The sequence below is a fragment of the Chiloscyllium plagiosum genome, unplaced genomic scaffold, assembly GCF_037043375.1.
Source record: "Chiloscyllium plagiosum isolate Xiang-an unplaced genomic scaffold, Cpla_swu_hap1 HiC_scaffold_18, whole genome shotgun sequence".
Lineage (NCBI taxonomy): Eukaryota > Metazoa > Chordata > Chondrichthyes > Orectolobiformes > Hemiscylliidae > Chiloscyllium > Chiloscyllium plagiosum.
In genome coordinates, this window is record NW_028270156.1 from 57,095,280 (window position 1) to 57,116,211 (window position 20,932).

General features: G+C 42.2%; 1 protein-coding gene across 4 annotated transcripts in view; it reads right to left on the minus strand.

Annotated features, from left to right (window-relative positions):
• Positions 1 to 2,763, minus strand: part of LOC148146984 (oxysterol-binding protein-related protein 8-like) — a 140,069-nt gene extending 137,306 nt beyond the window's left edge. For 2 of the 4 annotated variants that reach the window (XM_087996683.1, XM_087996681.1), the window contains exon 1: positions 2,314 to 2,761. Coding sequence is in view for 3 of the 4 variants with exons in the window: in XM_087996681.1 (XP_087852807.1) it covers positions 2,314 to 2,334 (21 nt within the window). In the remaining variant the exon portion in view is untranslated. Of the gene's footprint in view, positions 1 to 2,313 lie in introns of all 4 variants that reach the window. The other 2 variants (XM_087996682.1, XM_087996680.1) reach the window with 2 other exon arrangements.
• Positions 2,764 to 20,932: the final 18,169 nt, after the last annotated feature.

Genomic DNA, 20,932 nt, shown 5'->3' on the forward strand with positions numbered 1-20,932 from the left:
TTGGCGTCAAGCTTTGAGCGTTACTGGTGTTGCACTCATCCAGGCAAGTGGGGAGTATTCCATCACACTCTGATCTGTGCCTTGTTGATAACAAACAGGCTTTGGAGAGTCAGGAGGTGAGCTACTCACTGCACAATTCTTAGCCTCTGACCTGCTCTCATAGCCACAGTGTTTATATGGCTAATCCAATTCAGTCCAGGGTCATTGGTAACCTCCAGATCCCAGAAGATTGATAGTTCAGTCTCAGCAATAGTGATGCCATTGAATGTCAAGGGGTGATGGTTAGATTCTCTTGCTGGATATGGTCATTGCCTTGTGTGGTGTTAATGACACTTGACAGCTTAATCCTGGATATTGCCAGGTCTTGCTGCATACAAACATGACTGCTTCAATATCTGAAAAGCAGTAGTCAGAAATTGTGCTGAGCACCGTGCCATCATCATGTATATCTTCAATTGTGACCTTATGATACATGGACAGGCATTGAAGCAGTTGAAGATAGATGGGCCTAGGACACTGCTCTGAGGAATTTCTGCAGAGCTGCCCCAGAGCATGTTAAAAGGACAAACGTGTGAAAATAAAAAAGGAAAAGCACTAAGGTGGCAAGAATAGGGAATTTCAATTATTTGAATATTAACTGGAATATTGTGTGTACAAAAGGTAGAGTCCACAGAATTCTGAAACTGCATTCATGAAAACTATTTTTAAGCCAGAATATGGCAAGCCCCAACAAGAGGAGCAGTTGGAGGCAGTTTTATAGATTTCGGGAATGAAAGTGGACAGCTGGATGGGTATTTCTGTAGTACTGATCATGCAAGATGATCAGAATGGACACAACACTCCTCTTCAATTATGTAAATTTCCCTGATTTTCACTCCACAATGCTTTAGTGAGGGTGACATTCACTTTAGGCTGCTGGATAAAAATTAGCAATATTGAATTAGAAGCCTGTTATTTAACATGTGAACATGTATCTAAATGTAACATCCACTATTGCCCACTGTACACCATTCAAACACCACTCTGCATTATACATACTGACCTATTTGCAATTGTCCATTTTGCACTTACAATCAAGATGCTTTTCATCTTCACTGTCTTTAAGGATAACAATAGTTAGAACAAAGCCCCAATAGTTTCATTGCAATTCTACTGGATTTGATTGCACCTGTTTTGCAACGACATCTGTGACTTGTTACCACAGTTGCAAAAGATTAGCCCAACTCCTCCCTGTGCACCTGCTCCTAGGCCTGGCCACGTTAGCCCTTAACAGATCCAGGCAGCAGGCAGTGGAGGGGGTCATAATTGCAGATTCTGTGGATATGTTCGTGCCTGGGTGTCACTGGAGAGGCAGCATGATACCCTCACTGATAGCCTCAATGCTTTTAGAGAAAGGTGACCGCCACAGGGGGTGGAATGCTTTATCTCTCCTCCCAACTCCTTTGGGTTTAGCTCTCCCCCTCATCATTGGACAGTACTGCACTACCCTTAATGGTCTCTGCAAGTAAATTGAACAATTTGAAACTCTGGTGACTTACTGGTGCGGTTACTAGGTGAAAAATATCACAAGCGCTTTGGTGGTGGGAAAAGCCATTCCATCATGTGTGGTAGCACTTCTGGATATTACAAAAAAAGCCCAGTTTCACTGTGCAATAAAGAAAACATTGCTGTCTCTAATCTCCAGGTTGTGAAATCCATGGAGAAAAACACAGGATGTCAAGATTTAGCTCATGGTGCACCAGCTGAGGCACCCACTCCTGTGAAATAGCTAAATTTATAATTTGTTGGGATCCTGTTTCTTCGTGAGAAAGCTCTGCCAAACCATGACTGCTTGGAGTGTGAATCCATTTGTGACAGGGATGCCCCGTGACCACTCATTAATATTAGCAGTGGGCACAAACACTGGCTCAGCACTACACAAATGGAGGTGGTCGGCAAACGCTGGCTTGTCGTGAATTAATCAGTGTCTGAGGGTTGCTTTCTGGAACACGCTAATGTAGAGCCTCTTCGCTTTTTTTCCCACCCTCTGGAGCAATATGATGTTCTTTGTTCACAGTACATTGTACAAATCATTGCTCAAGCTCACCTTTCCTTGTGCTAAAACTCAAGTGAGCAGCGTATGAACATGAGAATAGGACATCGTTTGAAAAAAAAATTGTCTATCGTACCTTATTGCTGCGACCCTAACATCAGCTCCCGGAGCAAAGATCATCACCAGGGGCCATTCGCTCATGTAGAAACTTTGCGAAAGACTCTCAGGGCTGATAATTGACTTGTTATATACATTTCTGAATGCCCTCTGATTGAGCTTACCTCTTGCAACATGGAAGGCATCTCACGGGGATCAACGCATAAAGAAAGCCTCAGCCAGCTGCGAGCTCCTCTTTAAATCTCACTTCTCTCCTTAAGCTGACTCTCAGACAGCGAAAAGTTCCCAGAGACACATCTCCCGCACGAAGCTAGGGCCATGTCGCCGGTTTAAAATGACAGAGCGGGGCGGTGGGTGGATGGGGGAGCTCGCCTGAGGAGCAGCAGCTGCTGAGGGATGTTCACTCGGAGAATGTCTCTCCTCCCAGGCACGGGAGAGCAATCTTTTCCCCGAAGCCTTTTTTTTCCCCCTCTCCACCCACCCTTCCCCTTCCGCACAGCTCCTGCTGCTGTTTTGTGTCTCTCGAGCACAAACGGAGAGGGGAATAGAACTACGAAAACAACTTCATTGGGAGAGAGTCAGAACACACGCTGACTTACGGGTATAAACATCCCCAAACTGTCCAGCTGTCTGGGAGCCTGTGACAGGAAATACCGGCGCACAGCCAGAGCTGGGAGGAATCAGGGCATGCAGCAAAACGTGGCCAGGATTTCAGCGTCAGGGATTAGGAATGTGGAATCCCTGTCTGTTTAAAGTCGTATATCTTCTCACTTACATTTATTAGACGTTTCACAAAAGACTCATGTGCTTTCTTCGTATTTATAAAAAGTAGTCGCGTAAATTGCTACACACAATGCCAGTAGAGCGAGAGGGTCTGGAATCGAGTTGCATTCCCTTTCCCCCCCAACCATTGTCACTTTGCTCTCATACTCACATCCCCAACCTGCTGCAGTGTTTCATTGAAGTTCAACACAAGCCAGAGAAACCGTAATTCCCAATTATGGGGAAAAAAAATGCAAGGGTGAGATAAGAAGAAAACTTTTTCACACATTATGTAGTTAGGGTATAGAATGCATTGCCTGAAAATGCTGTGGAAGGAGGTTCAATTGAGGCATTGAATAGAGTCCAAATGTACGGGGAAAAGGTAGAAGACTGGCATGAGGTAATGATACTCATTTGAGGAACTGGTGCAGGCCTGATGGGCCAAATAGCCTTCTGTGCTGCCACAATTTTGTGATCCAATTATGCACTTTTGCAGCCTTCTGGACTTAACATTAAATTCAATGATTTCAGACTAAGAAATCTGAAGTCATGCAGAGAGCCAGCTAAAGCCACCTTTTTACAGAAGGCCTGACATATTTAGTGCTACACTGGATCCCAGTCTACAAATGAATGATGGTAGAAAGTATATCCACGTCCATGAATTTGAATTCAAAACAGACTAGTCTAAGAGAGGGTAAGGTCAATAACTATCTTTAGGTTTGGGCTTCTTTATAATATTGTTTATCACTTAGTAAACACCACAATACATGAGTTAAAGCAGGTTCTAATATTACTGTTACATTATAGAAAGGCTATCCATAAAACTCACTACCTAATGCTGGTCTATCTACTCCACAAACCTTTCTTTACATGGTTCTAACTCTCACACTCATGACTTCTGGCTTTTACCTAACTCACCATGTGTTTCTTTCTTAACTCTGCCCATGCAATACTATTTATGCCCAGTGAAGCTCCATGATGTTCTCACAAGTTTGCTGCAGGGTCTTAAAGCCTGTACACAACAAGAGGAACTGCGCAGTGCTGGCAGAAAGGTCGCAAAGCAAGGCGGGCAGCAGGTCGGCATCAAGGACAGGGGAGTCTCTCACTGGGCTTCCCATTTCCCGATGCTGGGTCACACAATTAAGAACTCGGTTTGCTTCCTGAGTTCCCTGCATGGCAAGCTGCCCAAGAAAATGGGATGAAGCCCCCACTTAATTACCCACTTTAGTGCTTCCATTGTCAACAGGGCATGAAGGCTATCAATGGACCTTCCTCCCACAGACGTAATTGGTCAGGAAGTGGGAATGTGGAAGAGTCCCTGCCCACCACATTCCCCTGATTAAGTGCCCCCATTATACCAAACCCGTCATGATAAGAGGACATTAAATTCTGTTCAAAAACACCAACCCTTTGTTCACGTAGGCACACATCTTCAGAAACTCCTCCTGTGGAAATGTGTTTTGTTCTCATTGAGCAACAGATGAGAAATGGAAGCATTTTAAATCCCAATTTGCATGTCTCCATTCTGTCATGGCCTTCCTGCAATTTCCTAGCAGCAATGAGTTAGGGAGAATGTTGCTGTAGTTCAGCTGGGGGCTGAAGAACCAAAACTAGGTTTTCCTCAGTCCTGTTTAAGATAGCATTCTGAGTTGTAAACTGCTGGTGAGTGCTGCAATGATATATCACGCAGATTGGCCTATGGACATAGACATCATTGCAAAGGCCAGCAATGTTATGACAGGAGACAGAAGACTGCTGGGTACCTGGACCCTGAACCATTTAGTAAAGCTGTTCAGGAAACAGAATTCATATATGAGGGCTATAATTAACAGGACTCACCCAGAGGGACCACAAAAAAAGTGTACACACTCCATTGTATTTGCAAAAATTGAGAATCCTCCATTTTACTCTCAGAAGGTGCAATTGTCCATTTTGACTGCAGAAACATGAGAAAACCTTCCAGTACAGCAGTACACAGTCAAAAAGTCTTTTAAGCATAGCAACTAAATAAGCCCATTGGGAAGACACAGAGCATAAGTAACATTGCTAGGAAGACTTAATGTCAAAGATGGGACAAACAGAATTCTGAAGTGGACATTTTGGAGAAAATAATTCTTAAGATATAGAATTGTTTCCAAATTAGGTACTAAATCAGATGATGAGCACATTCATACACCTCTAAACACTGTTTGGGGATTTAGCTGATGATGTTATAGCTCATCAAGATATAAAAAACACAATAGATACTTTAGAAGAAGTATTGAGAGTCTTTGACAATTACTTTAACCTCAGAGCAAATAACATTTTTGAAAGAGCAAGATTTAACAGGAGAGTTCAGCATCTTAGAAACCACATATATTTTCATTAATGATCCCTGCATATTAGTAGAAAATGTGACAACAGAGATGTAAAGTCAGAATTTTCAAGGGACGGATATTGTTGTTAGATTTGCTAATGGGTTTTTGACAAAACTAAAAGCCTTTGAGATGATCAGTGAAGCAGAAGTTCAGAAGCATCTCATGTCACTTCTAAGAGAAGAGCAACCTTATCACCAGAGACAACAGAATCCATTTGTTTCTTAAAATACCAGACCACTAGAGGAATACCTGAGAAACCAATGCAACAAGCAGTATAGACATCAAATATCTGTCGGTGCTATGGACAAGGGAAAATTCATAGGCACAAACAGTGTCTAGCTATTAAAAAGGTTAATTCTGCTTCATTTTCAGAAAATATGCAAAATCGGGCACAGTCACAAAGCAGGAAGAAATCAAATAGATACTCACACAAAGAAGCTAATGAGATGGAACAAGTTATGATAGAAGAAAAGCCAAAGTTATTCATAAGGAAAATAGATGATTCAAGCTTATCCTTTTGGCAAGATATTTATGTCAATGGATACCTAACTAATTTTAAGATGGTGTCACTATATTATCTGATTGTGTACCATGGCTGAAGACACACTGTGTATAATTGACAGTAATGTAATTTCATGTTTCAAGGTGTGTAGGACTTGAGACAATTCTCCAAGACCTTGGGTGTCACATTATATAAACCTGTACATACTTCTCAATCAAGAGTTCTCACGTTTGAGCAGGTTTTTGAATCTTGCCCTTAACCTTCTTTGACAGGTCGAAGAGATTAAGCAGCAAAACATAAAATTCTCTTTGGAAAGGAGGACACCAAATTATTTAATTCATTCATTGGCAGCCCCTGGCAGATGAGGGTGATTCTCTTCCATTCTCAGGGTGAGTCCATAGGTGGCAGCGCAGAACAATACAGCTACCGCAGGCTCTGTCACACACGGGACAGAGGGTGGTTGCAGGAAGTGGTAGAACATTGGTGTGGCAGTGTGCTCCTTTTGCTGTTTTTGCTTGGCTTTTGCTTTTTTCTAAAGACAAGCTTTGAGGTGCCTGATGCTTTCCCAGAAGCTTCTCCTCCATTTTGGATGGTCTTGGGCCAGTGATTCCCAGGTGACTGTGGGAATGTCACGGTTTGCCAGTAAGGCCTTGAGAGCATCACTTACGTGCTTCCTCTGTCCACCTGAGGCTCGCCTGTCATTTTGAAGCTGTGAGTAGAGCACCTGCTTGTAGAGCCTTGTGTCGATCACACAAATGGTGTGCCCAGCTCATCGTAGGGTGGTCAGTGCCTCATTACTGGGGATGTTCGCCTGGTCAAGGATGTTGGTATTGGTGCGTCTTTCCTGTCAATAGATTTGCAGAATCTTGCACAAGCAGCATTAGTGGTACTGTCCCAGCACCCTGAGGTGTCTGCTGTAGACAGTCCGTGTCTCAGTCCCATATAAGAGGGCGGGAATGACCACAGCTCTGTAAACCATGATCTTGGTGTCTGATTTGATGCTTCCTCAGGCAGCTGAAGACTGTGCTAGTACACTGGAGGTGGTGCTGGATCTTTTCATCAATAGCTGCTTTGGCCAACAAAACACTGCCAAGGTACTGGAAGTGGTCAATGTTCTCGGTGATCTTGATGATCGGAGGTTCACCCTACAATGCCAGGCCAGGTTGCTGGAGGACCTTCATCTTTGAATGTTCAGGGTGAGGCCCATGCTCTCATATGCCTCTGTAAAGGTGCTAGTGATGGTCTGGAGTATTTTCTGAGATTGCACTGGTTGGGTGACTTTGGTTTGACTTGAAGGCAGCAGAGGTTGAATAATTTCCTGCAGCTTCTGTAAATTAGCTCCACTCCAGCAGGAAACTTGTCAGCAGTGAGGTGAAGCATTACAGTGAGGTAGATCGAGAAAAGTATTGGGGCGATGAGGCAGCCCTGCTTGACAGTGGTCCCAATGGGGGATGGGTCGATGGTGGAGCCATTTCTTGTTACCACGATTTCCACGTCATCATGGAGGAGGTGGAAAGATGGTGACAAACTTCACGATGCAATCAAAGCGGAGGAGGATGCTCCATAGTGCTTCCTAATTGACAGTGTCAAAGGCCGTTGCAAGGTCAAAGAGGGCTATGTAGAGAGGTAGGTTATTTTCTCTGCATTTCTCCTGCAGCCGTTGCATGGTGAAAATCATGTCCATTATGCCCCTCCATGGCCAAAAGCCCAGTAATTTCATAACACCCTCTGAGCCCAGCGATTTTCATTTTTATTAACAACACCTGAGAGCCCAGTTTCAGTAGTTTCATAAACGTCCCAAGCCCAGTAATTTTATAACACCCTCCCAGCCCAAATTATTTAATTGGTTAGGGGAGCAATACTGAATACAGTATCACACTAAAGAAAGGTGCTAAATCTCCACGCCTATATGCAGTCATGAAGGTTCTGCAGTCTTTAGTGTGAAACAAGTTGCAAAACAATTTGAAGAGGAGACTAGAATGAGCATCATTTCCCTAATAATGAAATCAACTGAGAAATATTCAGATCTGGTTACTATACCCAAACCCAATGGGTCCTTCTGAATTTGCTTTGATCTCATGCTGCTCAACAAGGTGATGTTAGACGCACGGAATTAGCATCAAGAGGATATTTGTCAAAGGATCAGGGAAATGCTGAAGTCCATGGATGTCCTAGTTTATGCCAATCTATACTTTCCAACATTATAGCTGCTGATTAAGTTAGAGGCTTTGGAAGAGCAATCAGACGGATGTTGGAAGCTAGTGTAGTATGCAGCATTGGTATTCTCAGACACAGAGACATGGCATACTGTGATAGAGAAGGAGGCCTCCTCAGTTACATGGCTTTGCAAGAAACTTTCTGGGTACATCCTAACACTGACTGCTTTCTATGAGACAATCCCTTAAACCATTGGTTTCCCCACCAGATAAAACAGTTTTTAAGGCTACCTCCATAGGTACAGAGGTTCTGACTCTGCCTTAGGTCTACCTATAAAACGGTATATTTGTAGTGAAAACTGCAGATGATGGCAAATAACATCTCCAAAGTGAGGGTAGAGTGCCTTACCAGACATGTCATTGAGTTTATTTATGGAAGTGAGTCACATATTCAGTCCAGTAGTCAGCAAGTCACAATAGGTTCAAACAAATACAACAAAAGCAGAAGAAAGTACAAGAATAGATCACTATTTGGCAATGTTATGTCAAAAGTTGGCCAGACCAATGCCCTGTGGATTGACCTTAAAGACTTGCTTTGAGCACCGACAGTAATTCATGATCATGGAGGACCTGTTAGTGTATGATGAAAGGCTGGTCATTCCAGCTATACTTCAGGAAGATGCCATTGAAATCACTTGGGGATCAACACCTGCAGGGCCAGGACTCGGTCACTGGTGTGGTGGCCCAGGATCTTAAGGAAATCAAAGATCTTGTGGCCAACTGCAAAACTGCTGCAGACAGCTACTATTTTCCCCACGACATCATATCCATTTTTCACAGGAAGTCTTACATTACTTGCGTTGACTATTTTTGACTATGGATAGAGTTGAAAAGGTTATGTACCCCCACTATAGATGTGGTGTCAGAGTCTTGTATGAAGTATTTGCAATGTGCAGTAGCCCCGCTATGTGAGTGACATAGATTCACATCCCATAATCTTCTAGGTGCCAGAGGTCACAGGTTTAAAGGTTTTCCACAAGAAAGGATGCCAGAGGTAGGTCTATATCCCAAGAGGATAATGGAATTCTGGTGATTCATAATGGTCATGAATGGGCTTTGCTCTTTTGCTCTTGGATGAACCAAGTGTACTTACAAAATGTTTAATAATATTACCATCCTCAGCGTGCAAATGTACTAATAATAAGGACCTACCAGGTTGGAATGAGGTCCCAACTTACTACTAACACCCTGGTGAGTTTGTCTCTAAATTTGATCTCTCCACGAGGAAAGTGAAACTTCTACTCCCTCTTAATGGAGTCATTCTGCCCTCAAACTCCCCAGTCCTGCATGTCCTCCTTTTTTTGAGAAATATCCGTTTTAACATCTTGGAGAGGATAGAAATGCTGGAGGGCAACAGGACTTGACAGGATATTATAACATATTGTAGAAGGATGAGAGATGAGGTATAATGCTGTACATGCTGCCAGGATATTTTTCCTAGCTGAGGTGTCTTGAACACATGGTTGCCGACTCAGAATGCTGGAATGGCCATTTTGAACTGCATTGAGGAGAAATTCCTGCATACTGTGGAGCAATTTTTATATTGGCCAGTGCCCCTAATCGACACATCTTTGCAGTGTGGCAGCACTTGGAGGAAACCCTGGCATTCATGGGGAAAACCTGCAAACTCTGCACAGACAGCCCGTGGTGAAAGTGAGGACTGCAGATGCTGGAGATCAGAGTCAAGGTTAGAGTGGTGCTGGAAAGCACAGCAGGTCAGGCAGCATCCGAGGAGCAGGAAAATCGACGTTTTGGGCAGGAGTCCTTCATCATTCCTGACCTTGACACAGAGCCCATGCCCAAGGCTGGAATTGAACTCAGGTCCGTGGCTCTGTGAGATGGCAATGGTAACCACTGTGTCACTGTGCTGCCCATTTCTTGGGAAAATAGCAAACTGCTAATTCAGATGAGATTAAGTAATATAAAGATGTTAAAGCATGCAAGTAATGCTGCTCATTAATAAGGCTTCACCTCACTGCTGAAACCTTGGGTGGAAAAATCGAACATTTTCTTTCCAAAGATCAAGTATCTTGTTTCTCTGAGGTTGGCACATTTTCCCAATTAGGAGAAAATGAGGACTCACAGTAAGGGCTCAGAGGTGGGGAGCTTTACCAATGCAGCATAATTGCCTTAAAACAACTCTCCTGCATTAATGATGATAGAAAGCAAGACACCAGACTCTTATCCCTAGCTCTTGACTACCTCACAAAGTGAGTTACTTCCGATGAATCACACTCTTGCTCCTGCTCCTTGGATGCTGCCTGATCTGCTGTGCTTTTCCAGTGCCACACTTTTCAACCCACATTTTCCCAATTGACTTGCCATTGCCGACATAGTTCAGGGCAGGGAAAATTCTGTCTTCATTTTGTTGTCACATCTGTTATGTTTTCTGGATTTAAGAGGTGTCACTCTGAAAAGCAATTAAACCCCAGTTGCAAGCAGCATACTATCAATTTTGTTTGACTAAATGTTAAAACCAACTGATGTCGAATCGTAGCATGGAGTTATAACTATTTTATGGCACGCTTCATTGCGTGCACAAGTTACAAGTCAATTCAATTATTCATACTCTAGAAAATGTGTTGAAATATTACAGGAATATTTTGCAGATGCCAGCTGCTGTTTTATTCTGCTGTTATTTTTCCCTCAAAGAAATCTGTTTGTAGCATACTATTATTTTATGCTACAATAATAGCATCCCAGTGCATTTTACGAAATTGTAAGTAGTGCAGCATATTGCCAAAGAAAGAGAGATGAGGTATATTGTTAAGAAGTGTTTGAAGAAGAAGAGGGAGACGGAGAGCCCAGGGGTTTAAGGACGCAGTTCCAGTGGTGAGGCATTGGAAGTCAAAAGCATAGCTGTTATTGGTTGGGCCAAGGGAAGATTATATGTATAAGAGGCCAGTGTCTGTACTGTTCTGGAGGATGTTAAAGCAGTGGAGATGTGCCAAGGCCTGGAAGGGATTTAAAGATAGGGATAAGAAATTTCATTTTCATTCATTGGAGTCCCTGTAGTCAGTGATAAGCATGTGGCTTGAAGCCAGAACAGATACTGACACCCAGCAATTTAAATAAACTGAAGTCTATGGAAGGTGGCTAGCGAGGAAAGCATTGGACTGAGTTATAAGAATGTTGGTGTTGATGACTATGTTTCAGAGGTAGTGATAGGCAGTCTTTGTGATGAACAGGAAATGGAGCCAAATGTAAGTTTTAGGTAGAATAGGATACTGAGGTTGTAAATAATATTGTCACCTAAAACAATGATTAGGAAGAAGAGGACAGGCGTGGTTATGATCTTGAGTGAGACCAGCAAATTTTAAAAAGAAATTTGAATTCTCACTTATTAATAAAAGAATTATGTGACAAGTTTCCATATTTTAGACCAAAACTTACTGTGCAAATACGGGGCAAAACAAGTATTACTCGTTCACCATATGTATTTTCTAAACACTTACACTTTAATCCTTAATATCTCAACAGGACATTTCTCATTCTACTTTATTTTTCATTCAAGCGTTTCCCTATACTCCACTAGATACTTAAGAGGGAAATCAGGAGAGCAAAAAGGGGACATGAGATAGCTTTGGCAAATAGAGTTAAGGAGAATCCAACGGGTTTCTGAAAATACATTAAGGACAAAGGGATAACTAGGGAGAGAATAGGGCCCCTCAAATATCAACAAGGCAGCCTGGGTGTGGAGCTACAGAAACTGGGGGAGATACTAGACGAGTATTTTGTGTCAGTATTTACTGTGGAAAAGGATATGGAAGATATAGAAAGTAGCGTAATAGATGGTGACACCTTGCAAAATGTCCATATTACAGAGGAGGGAGTGCTGGACGTCTTGAAACGGTTAAAGGTGGATAAATCTCCAGGACCTGATCAGGTGTACCCTAGAACTCTGTGGGAAGCTAGAGAAGTGATTGCTGGGCCTCTTGCTGTGATATTTGTACCATCAATAGTCACAGGTGAGATGCTGGAAGACTGGAGGCTGGCTAACGTGGGGCCACTGTTTAAGAAAGGTGGTAAAGACAAGCCAGGGAACTATAGACCAGTGAGCCTGACATCGGTGGTGGGCAAGTTGTTGGAGGGAATCCTGAGGGACAAGATGTACATGTATTTGGAAAGGCAAGGACTGATTAGTGATAGTCAACATGGCTTTGTACGTGGGAAATCATGTCTCACAAACTTGATTGAGTTTATTAAAGAAGTAACAAAGAGGATTAATGAGGGCAGAGTGGTAGATGTGATCTATATGGACTTCAGTAAGGCATTCAACAAGGTTCCCCATGGGAGACTGGTTAGCAAGGTTAGATCTCACGGAATAAAGGGAGAACTAGCCATTTAGATACAGAACTGGCTCAAAGGTAGAAGACAGAGGGTGGTGGTGGAGGGTTGTTTTTCAGACTGGAGGCCTGTGACCAGTGGAGTGCCACAAGGATCGGTGCTGGGTCCTCTACTTGTTGTCATTTACATAAATGATTTGGATGTGAGCATAAGAGGTACAGTTAGTAAGTTTGCAGATGACACCAAAATTGGAGGTGTAGTGGACAGCAAAGAAGGTTACCTCAAATTACAACAGGATCTTGATCAGATGGGCCAATGGGCCGAGAAGTGGCAGATGGAGTTTAATTCAGATAAATGCGAGGTGTTGCATTTTGGGAAAGCAAGTCTTAGCAGGACGTATACACTTAATGGTAAGGTCTTAGGGAGCGTTGCTGAACAAAGGGACCTTGGAGTGCAGGTTCATAGCTCCTTGAAAGTAGAGCCACAGGTAAATAGGATAGAGAAGAAGGCGTTTGGTATGCTTTCCTTTATTGGTCAGAGTATTGAGTACAGGAGTTGGGAGGTCATGTTGTGGCTGTACAGGACATTGGTTAGGCCACTGTTGGAATATTGCATGCAATTCTGGTCTCCTTCCTATCGGAAAGATGTTGTGAAACTTGAAAGGGTTCAGAAAAAAGTTACAAGGATGTTGCCAGGGTTGCAGGACTTGAGCTATAGGGAGAGGCTGAACAGGCTGGGGTTATTTTCCCTGGAGTGTCGGAGGCTGAGGGGTGACCTTATAGCGGTTTACAAAATTATGAGGGGCATGGATAGGATTATTAGACAAAGTCTTTTCCCTGGGGTGGGGGAGTCCAGAACTAGAGGGCATAGGTTTAAGGTGAGAGGGGAAAGGTATAAAAGGGACTTAAGGGGCAACTTTTTCACCCAAAGGGTTGTATGTGTATGGAATGAGCGGCCAGAGGAAGTGGTGGAAGCTGGTACAATTTCAACATTTGAAAGGCATTTGGATGGGTATATGAATAGGAAGGGTTTGGAGGGATATGGGCCGGGTGCTGGCAGGTGGGACTAGATTGGGTTGGGATATCTGGTCGGCATGGATGGGTTGGACTGAAGGGTCTGTTTCCATGCTGTACATCTCTATGAGTCTATGACTATGACTAGATCTTGAATGTACCTTTATTTCTCCTGGGACCAAACTAAGGTATCCCACAGCTCTCAAGAATTCAGTCTGATCCTTCAGTGTACTGCTATACAATGAAACATGGGATTTGTGGACCCCTTCAACTGGTATCTGGCTAGATGGCCCTCCAACTTCAATTAAGTGCCTTATGATTGTGAACGACTCAACTCAAACATGGGCCACAGCACCTCCTAGCTTAGTGACTTTAAATGCAGTAGATAGTCTTGGCTTCTTACAGCCCTTTATCAGACGTCTGCAGTTTGTAACAAATTGTCTCTGACTGTTTCTCAAAGCTTATCCCAAGCCTTGTCCATCTGCTTTTGTTTTTGTCAGAAAAACACACAAGTAAACTCAAAACCATGGGCAGCACAGTGGCTCAGTGGTTAGCACTGCTACTTCACAGTGCCAGGAACATGGGTTCAGATGCAGCCCCAGTCGACTGTCTTTGTGGAGTGTGCACATTCTCCCTGTGTCTGCATGGGTTTCCTCTTGGTGCTCCAGTTTCCTTTCACAGCCCAAAGATATGCAGGTTGGTTGGATAGGCCATGCTAAATTGTCCATTGTGTCCAGGGTTAGGTGGATTAACCATGTTAAATACATGGTTACAATGATAGGGTAGGGGGGTGAGTTTGTGTGGAATGCTGTTTGGAGAATTCATGTGGACTTTTTGGGCCAAATGACTTGTTTCCACACTTAAATATTCTGTGAAACTTCCCTCTAATCCAGGGCAACATGGCAACCTTGGAATGTTCCTGATAGAGATTTCAATGAATTAACGTTATCTTGAATTCATTCCTTTGAGACTGGAACTTACATGAATAAGTTAGACTCTTTATGAAAACAGTCATAGACAACTCATCTTCATCAAGAATAGCAAAAAGGATCTATTCGTTATTTAATACTTTCCCACTTTTGATCTTACTAAATAAACAAAGGTCATCCTTTGAATTAGCATTACTTTAGATCTGTTTACCAGTCTCTAAAAGCAGTTGATTTCATCATCTTACATGTAAAATCCTCATCCTTAAACTAAAAGTTACACTCTTAAAACATATGAATAACGGAATTAGCTGTTTTTAGCAACTTAATGAACTCAATTGAAAGGGAGCACAGTGTGTGATATGAAACAAAGAAGGTGACTTTGCTGTTCACAATGTTTATAATCTCAGGCTCTTCGAAGATATAAGACAAACAGTCTTAATGTATGGATGTAGTGAACGAGTCAAGAGGGATATTGAAGACATACAGGGGAAGAGTCATCAGTGTACACGTGGAAGCTAATGTCTGGTTCACAGAATGTATTGCTATGTGGATAAGGAGAAGGAAGGTTGAAGCTTGGACCCCCGAGGAACAAGGGTTTTCAGTTTTGGGTCAGAGACCTAGTCACTGCTTCAGTTCCAGGTCAACTCACACCTATGGAAAATTTTAAAAGGCCACACCAATTCATAGCAGCGATTGGCTAAATTTCACATGAATGCCATCTACAAGTTCACTGACAACACTACCATTGTAGGCCAGATATAAAACAATAATGAGTCAGAATACAGGAAGGTGATAGAGTGCTTGGTGTCATTGTGATAACAATCTCTCAATATCAGTGAAACAAAATAATTGAAAAGAATGGAAACTTCTATGACTTCAGGAAGAAAGGTGGAGGTCATGCCCCTAATCTACATCAGTGGAGCGGAGGTGGAGAGGGTCGAGAGCATCAAGTTCCCAGGAGTGACGATAACCAACAATCTGTCCTGGACTTCCCATGTAGCTGCGACAGTCAAGAAGGCACAACAACGCCTCTTCTTCCTCAGGAGGCTAAGGAAATTTGGCATGTTCATAAGGACCCATAACAACTTTAATAGATGCACAACAGAAAGCATTTTATCTGGATGCATATCAGCTTAGTATGATAACGGCTCTGCCCAGGACTGTAAGAAACTACAGAAAGTTGTGTGCACAGCCCAGACCATCACAAAGACCAACTTCCCATCCATGGATTCCATCTTTATTTCTTGTTGCCATGCAAATGCTGTGGCACGGTGGCACAGTGGTTAGCACTGCTGCCTCACAGCGCCAGAGACCCGGGTTCAATTCCCGCCTCAGGCGACTGACTGTGTGGAGTTTGCACGTTCTCCCCGTGTCTGCATGGGTTTCCTCCGGGTGCTCCGGTTTCCTCCCACAGTCCAAAGATGTGCAGGTCAGGTGAATTGGCTATGCTAAATTGTCCGTAGTGTTAGGTAAGGGGTAAATGTAGGGGTATGGGTGGGTTGCGCTTCGGTGGGGCGGTGTGGACTTGTTGGGCCGAAAGGCCTGTTTCCACACTGTAAGTAATCTAATCTAAAAAATGTCATCAAGGATCCTTCCCACCCTGCTAATACTCCCTTACAACCTCTTCTATCAGGCTGAAGATACAGAAGTTTTAATGTACGTACCAATAGGTTCAAGAACAGCTTCTTCCCTGCTGTTATTAGACTGATGAATGGACCTCTCTAATTTCAATCTAACATTGATCTTCCTTTTTGTGCACCTCTTCTGCAGTGGTGACCTTGTGTGTCTTGCTCTGTCTAAGCACCCTATGATCTGTATGTTCTTGTATGTTTTGATCTGCTCACAAAACAAAACTTTTCACTGTATGTGACAACAATGAATCAAATTGAAATTTGTGGGTTTGCTGTCTGGTTAAGAATACAGCTTGAAGGCTGTATGTTGGAGGGCAATTGGGATGTACTCCAGCATTCCACTGCCATTTTGTGACAGATTTGTGCTTGGAATACATTTGCGTGTAAAACTTCATTCAGTAAACCTTACCTTCAAGTTAAAGTCAGAAGCACAAAGAGAATCTTGTTTTCCCCGATTCATATTTGTTTGATGAAGGCATGTGTCAGTCAGCTTTGCGGAGTTGTATCAGGGTTCACTGACTTTCCTTGTGAGCTTCACAATGGCAAGGGAGGGAAGCAGAGAATGGCAACTTCTATGGAGGCTCAGGACTAGCAACAATGAGACAGTGTTATGGAGGGTGCTGTGGATTTGGGTCAGGGCTTGGAAGTGTGAAGTGAGAAGGACTGAAAATCCTGAGAGGGGTCGGTCTGTCAAGGAAAAAAAAAGGCTTAAAGGGCGGCATCAGTACCACCCAGATATATGACCGTTTCAGAGTATTGGCTGGCAGAGTCCAGAAAGAGCTTTGCATTCACCTACAATATTTTAATTACCCCTTCGGAGGGTGATTTGGGCAATGTCTACATTGGACATCAACATTAACATTCAATTAAAAGTGAATACAAAAACAAAACAAGGCTTTTTTCACAATATAAGAAATTCCTAACTCCTCTGTAACCATCAAAACAGTGAGAACCACAATGCATACCAGCACATTCAGCCCTTTAACTAAGCCTGTCCCAACAAATAATGATGATATGTGCGTGCATAAAGTGACACAATCTGATCAGCTACGATCTCAGCAAATGGTAGGGTGGTCTTGATGGGCTGCATATCCTTCTCCTGCTTCTTATAATCTCATGATCTTAATTTAATGGAAATAGTACTGGTTCCTGCTTTGATGTGGAGTCTCCTTGTTTGACCGGGAGGCTCTCGTACACCCTTCCCTGTTAGGTGGTCCACTTGTTGCAGTTGTGTTTCATCAGTCAACAGCCACACCTGCCGCACAACCACTGAGATTTCTCTTGCGTCCTCTGAACCTTTAAATGAAACAAAGAACTGGAGATAATGGAAATCTGAAGCAAAAACAGAAATTGCCAGAAAAACTCAGCAGGTCTGGCAGAATCTGTGGAGAGAGAAAACAGTTAACATTTCGAAACTTAAATTTTAATTTCAATTGTATGGGAAACCTGAAAAGGCAACAGAGTGGATATGGCACACACCTCTGGTTCTGCTATTGGAAACAATGCAACACTGACACAATTTCACCCTTGGTACCCTAATATGGGTGGAACTGAAATTCGACCTTAGTACGTGCACATCTGTGACTAGAGAATCTTATTTAATAGTGCTGTAGGAACTTGAAGGGCACTGTATCAGTGGAATATTTGTAGCTAAAGTCCAGATTCAAACCAAATTTAGAAATTTATGTCCAGAATCAAAGCTGATTATGAGCCTGGAGTTTTATTCAATTCAATCTTCTTCTACTGGAAGTTTCTCCTAACTTTTGCAAGAAAATTTTGTAATATTCAATTGTGTCATCTTTGTTCTCATGATCTGTGAATAAAGCAACTATAGTAGGTCATCTTATTGTGAGTAAATCTGATGGAAATAACAAAGGATTTAATAATATCTCAGATTGTTAGCACTGGACAATAGACTGAAAGAGATCAGACACCTGGTAAATCTTTGCAGCCAGTGAATAATGCATTGTTTGATCAGAGAGCTTAACAAATTATTGTCTTGTACTGAGTCAGCTTTCCTTAATTTTAGATACCGTCTGCCCTATTTCTTTTCAGCCATAAACTCTGAGGAGACTTGACTGGGTAGGGAGGCCATGGCCCAGTTGTTGCTAAAGTATTAATCCTCTCTAATGCTCTGAGGACCTTTGTTCAAATCCTGCCATGGCAGATGGTGGAATTTGAATTCCTTAAAAACCTGGAGTTAAGAGTCTAATGATGACCATGAGACCTTTGTTGATTGTCGGGGGGAAAAAAATCTGGTTACCTATAGGGAAGGAAACTGCTGTCCTTGCCTGGTCTGGCCTACACGTGACTCCAGACCCACAGCAATGTGGTCGACACTTAACTGCCCTCTGGGCAATTAGCGGTGGACAATAATTGCTGGCATAGCCAGTGGCATCCACATCCTGTGAATGATTTAAAAATGCCAATACAATGTTTTCTCTCACAGATTAATCTCTAACTAAGAGCCATAGTTCAAAAACAAGGGGTTGGCTACTTAAGACGAAATAAGGAAACAGTTTTTCTTTCTGAGGGTTGTGAATCTTTGGAATTCCCTTCTTCAAAAAATCTTCAAATATTTTTAAGGCAGCTGTCAGTAGATTACCAGGGGGATAAAAGATGACTGGGGACATGCAGGAATGTACAGTTGAGGTTAAAATCAGATCAGCCGTGGTCTTACAGAATTGAATAGTGGAGTAGGCTTATAGAGATTAATGGTCTAACCTTGTTTTCTGTTTGTATGTTCATGTAGCCATGCAGAATCCGTAGCCAAAGGAACGGAATCAAAGAATCAATAAGATATCTCATCTAATTTTTGCTTTTTAATTAATCACTTTAATTTTTCTGTTCCCCAGTGTGTGAATTGCTGGGTTCTTCTTGACATTTTCATACAGTGAACAACCTGTAAGTAACACTAGTAGACACCCATACTCTTCATCACAGAATAATTTGAACCCAGTGTGTATTAACATCTCAAATAATCAAAAACTGCAAATTGTTCTCAGCTGGCAAGTGAAATTTTCCAGGTTATAAAGAAACACTTTATGTCAATATCACAAATTTTCATCGATTTCAATCCCCGTCACCACATCCCTTAATTCTGTTTGTATTTTTCAGTGGGAGACACCGAAAATTCAGTAAGATGAAAATTCTGACTGAAATTCCCAACATTAAATTGGAAACGCTGAGATCAATTGTAGTGACCTGACCAGAGCACTGTGTTCCACTATCACGGAGATTCAATTGTTTACCTTTCTAATCTGTCCGCTTTTGGCGACCCCATTTATTTTGGGAAATCTCAATTCCTAAGTCACAGAATGCTAAAAACAGAACAAAACTTACATTGAACTCCTATAAACAAACACGGATAATTATTGAACATGGCAGCTGACACAGGATGAGACAACACATCAATCACATTTTCTATCCAATCTCCCAGTGTGAGTCAACAAGAAGCAGCTAAACCCAAATCAATCAAGAAGTGAAATTATCATCAAGAGACTATTTGGAAAGCACACAGAATACATAAGATGCACCAAAAATACTAGATGCTGAAGGAAGAGCAAATTCTGTGCCATTATTTGTCCTGGTGAGGTCATGAGAAAGTGATGGGGTAACTTTTGATGCTCTATCCACCACTGTTATCACACTGACTAATGGGCAATGCAGCAGGAAACGAGTCATAACAGAGTCACAACAGCCTGCGCTTCTCCTTAATTTCACAACAACATATTGTACATGCTTCATCATGCAGCAGAACATTTCCAATTATACAAATCATGGCTCAAAGTAATCCAAATGAGCTGCACTCAGGATCCACATGATTAACAGAACAAGATAGTCAGGCATATCGAACAATAGGGATCAGGGATGAATTTTTAAAACAATTACTTCCACTAGCTACTATGTAAATTGTAAACTCCAAATGTCCAATTGCAGGAGTGGCAATACCATCTGCCCCTTTCTTTGTGTTTAAATCTTAAAGCTTGTGCCTGACCTAATAGATTTTGACTGGGGGCCTTGTTTCTGTGGTTAAAGAGTTCCCTGAGGTGGATAGGTAGGAGGTTACATGCTCTTCTCCATGTTACCTTGAAGTAAAGAAGACAGTTTAAATATAGCTATCTTATAAAGGCCCATATTTGTAATGGAAGATCTCCCCTACTGGTTAGACCACACATTCATTCATAGAGTCATAGAGATGTACAGCACAGAAACAGACCCTTCAGTCTAACTCATCCATGTCGACCAGATAGTAGAATTAATCCACTCCCATTTGCTAGCATTTGGCACGTATCCTTCTAAGCTGTTCCATTCAGGTTTGGTATTTTGAACAATGGAAGGATATACTTGCCTGGGAGGAAATGTTAGACTGGATTGACTCTTGGGTTTGAGGGAATTGTCCAACGAGGAGAGAGTTGGTACACCCAGCTTATATTCTCAGGAGTTCAGAGTAATTGGAGATGATTTAATTGATATATCCTAGGGAGAAATTCATTTGCTTAGCAGCTCCACAAATACTGTTTACCAGAGGGCAGTCATATGTGGACGCTTACCAGTGTAGCATTCTTCAAAGACACTGAACTGATGAATTTATACCATTTGAAATACCTAATGGCAAGTCTAGAGACAAAGGGCAAGGTCTCAGAATAATGAATCAATCATATACGACTGAAATGAGGAGACATTTCTTTGTTCAGAATCTAGTTTTGAAAATTTGAAGTTCATTACCAGACAGAGTGGTGATGTTCTGTTGTGGCGTATGTTTTAGATCGAGATCAATAAACCAAAAGGGAGCTGTTATTTACATTGAATGATTTCCCCTTTATAAATTCCATTCCAGTAAGAAGTGTCAGGAGATTGATTTGATTTAATAATCAATATAGAGTTTAATGGCATTTTTTTTCTGTACTTCTGATTATGGACTGAAATGAGAAAATAACTGTTTTAAAAATCAGGGAATGTTGACAGATTGCTGCACCTTTTAAAAGCAAGCATCCTGTCACTCATTGTAAGTATTGTGAACATCGATGCTTATTCAAGCAGGAGTAGAAGCCTAATTTTGCAGATGAGCTGGAATCAAGGGGTG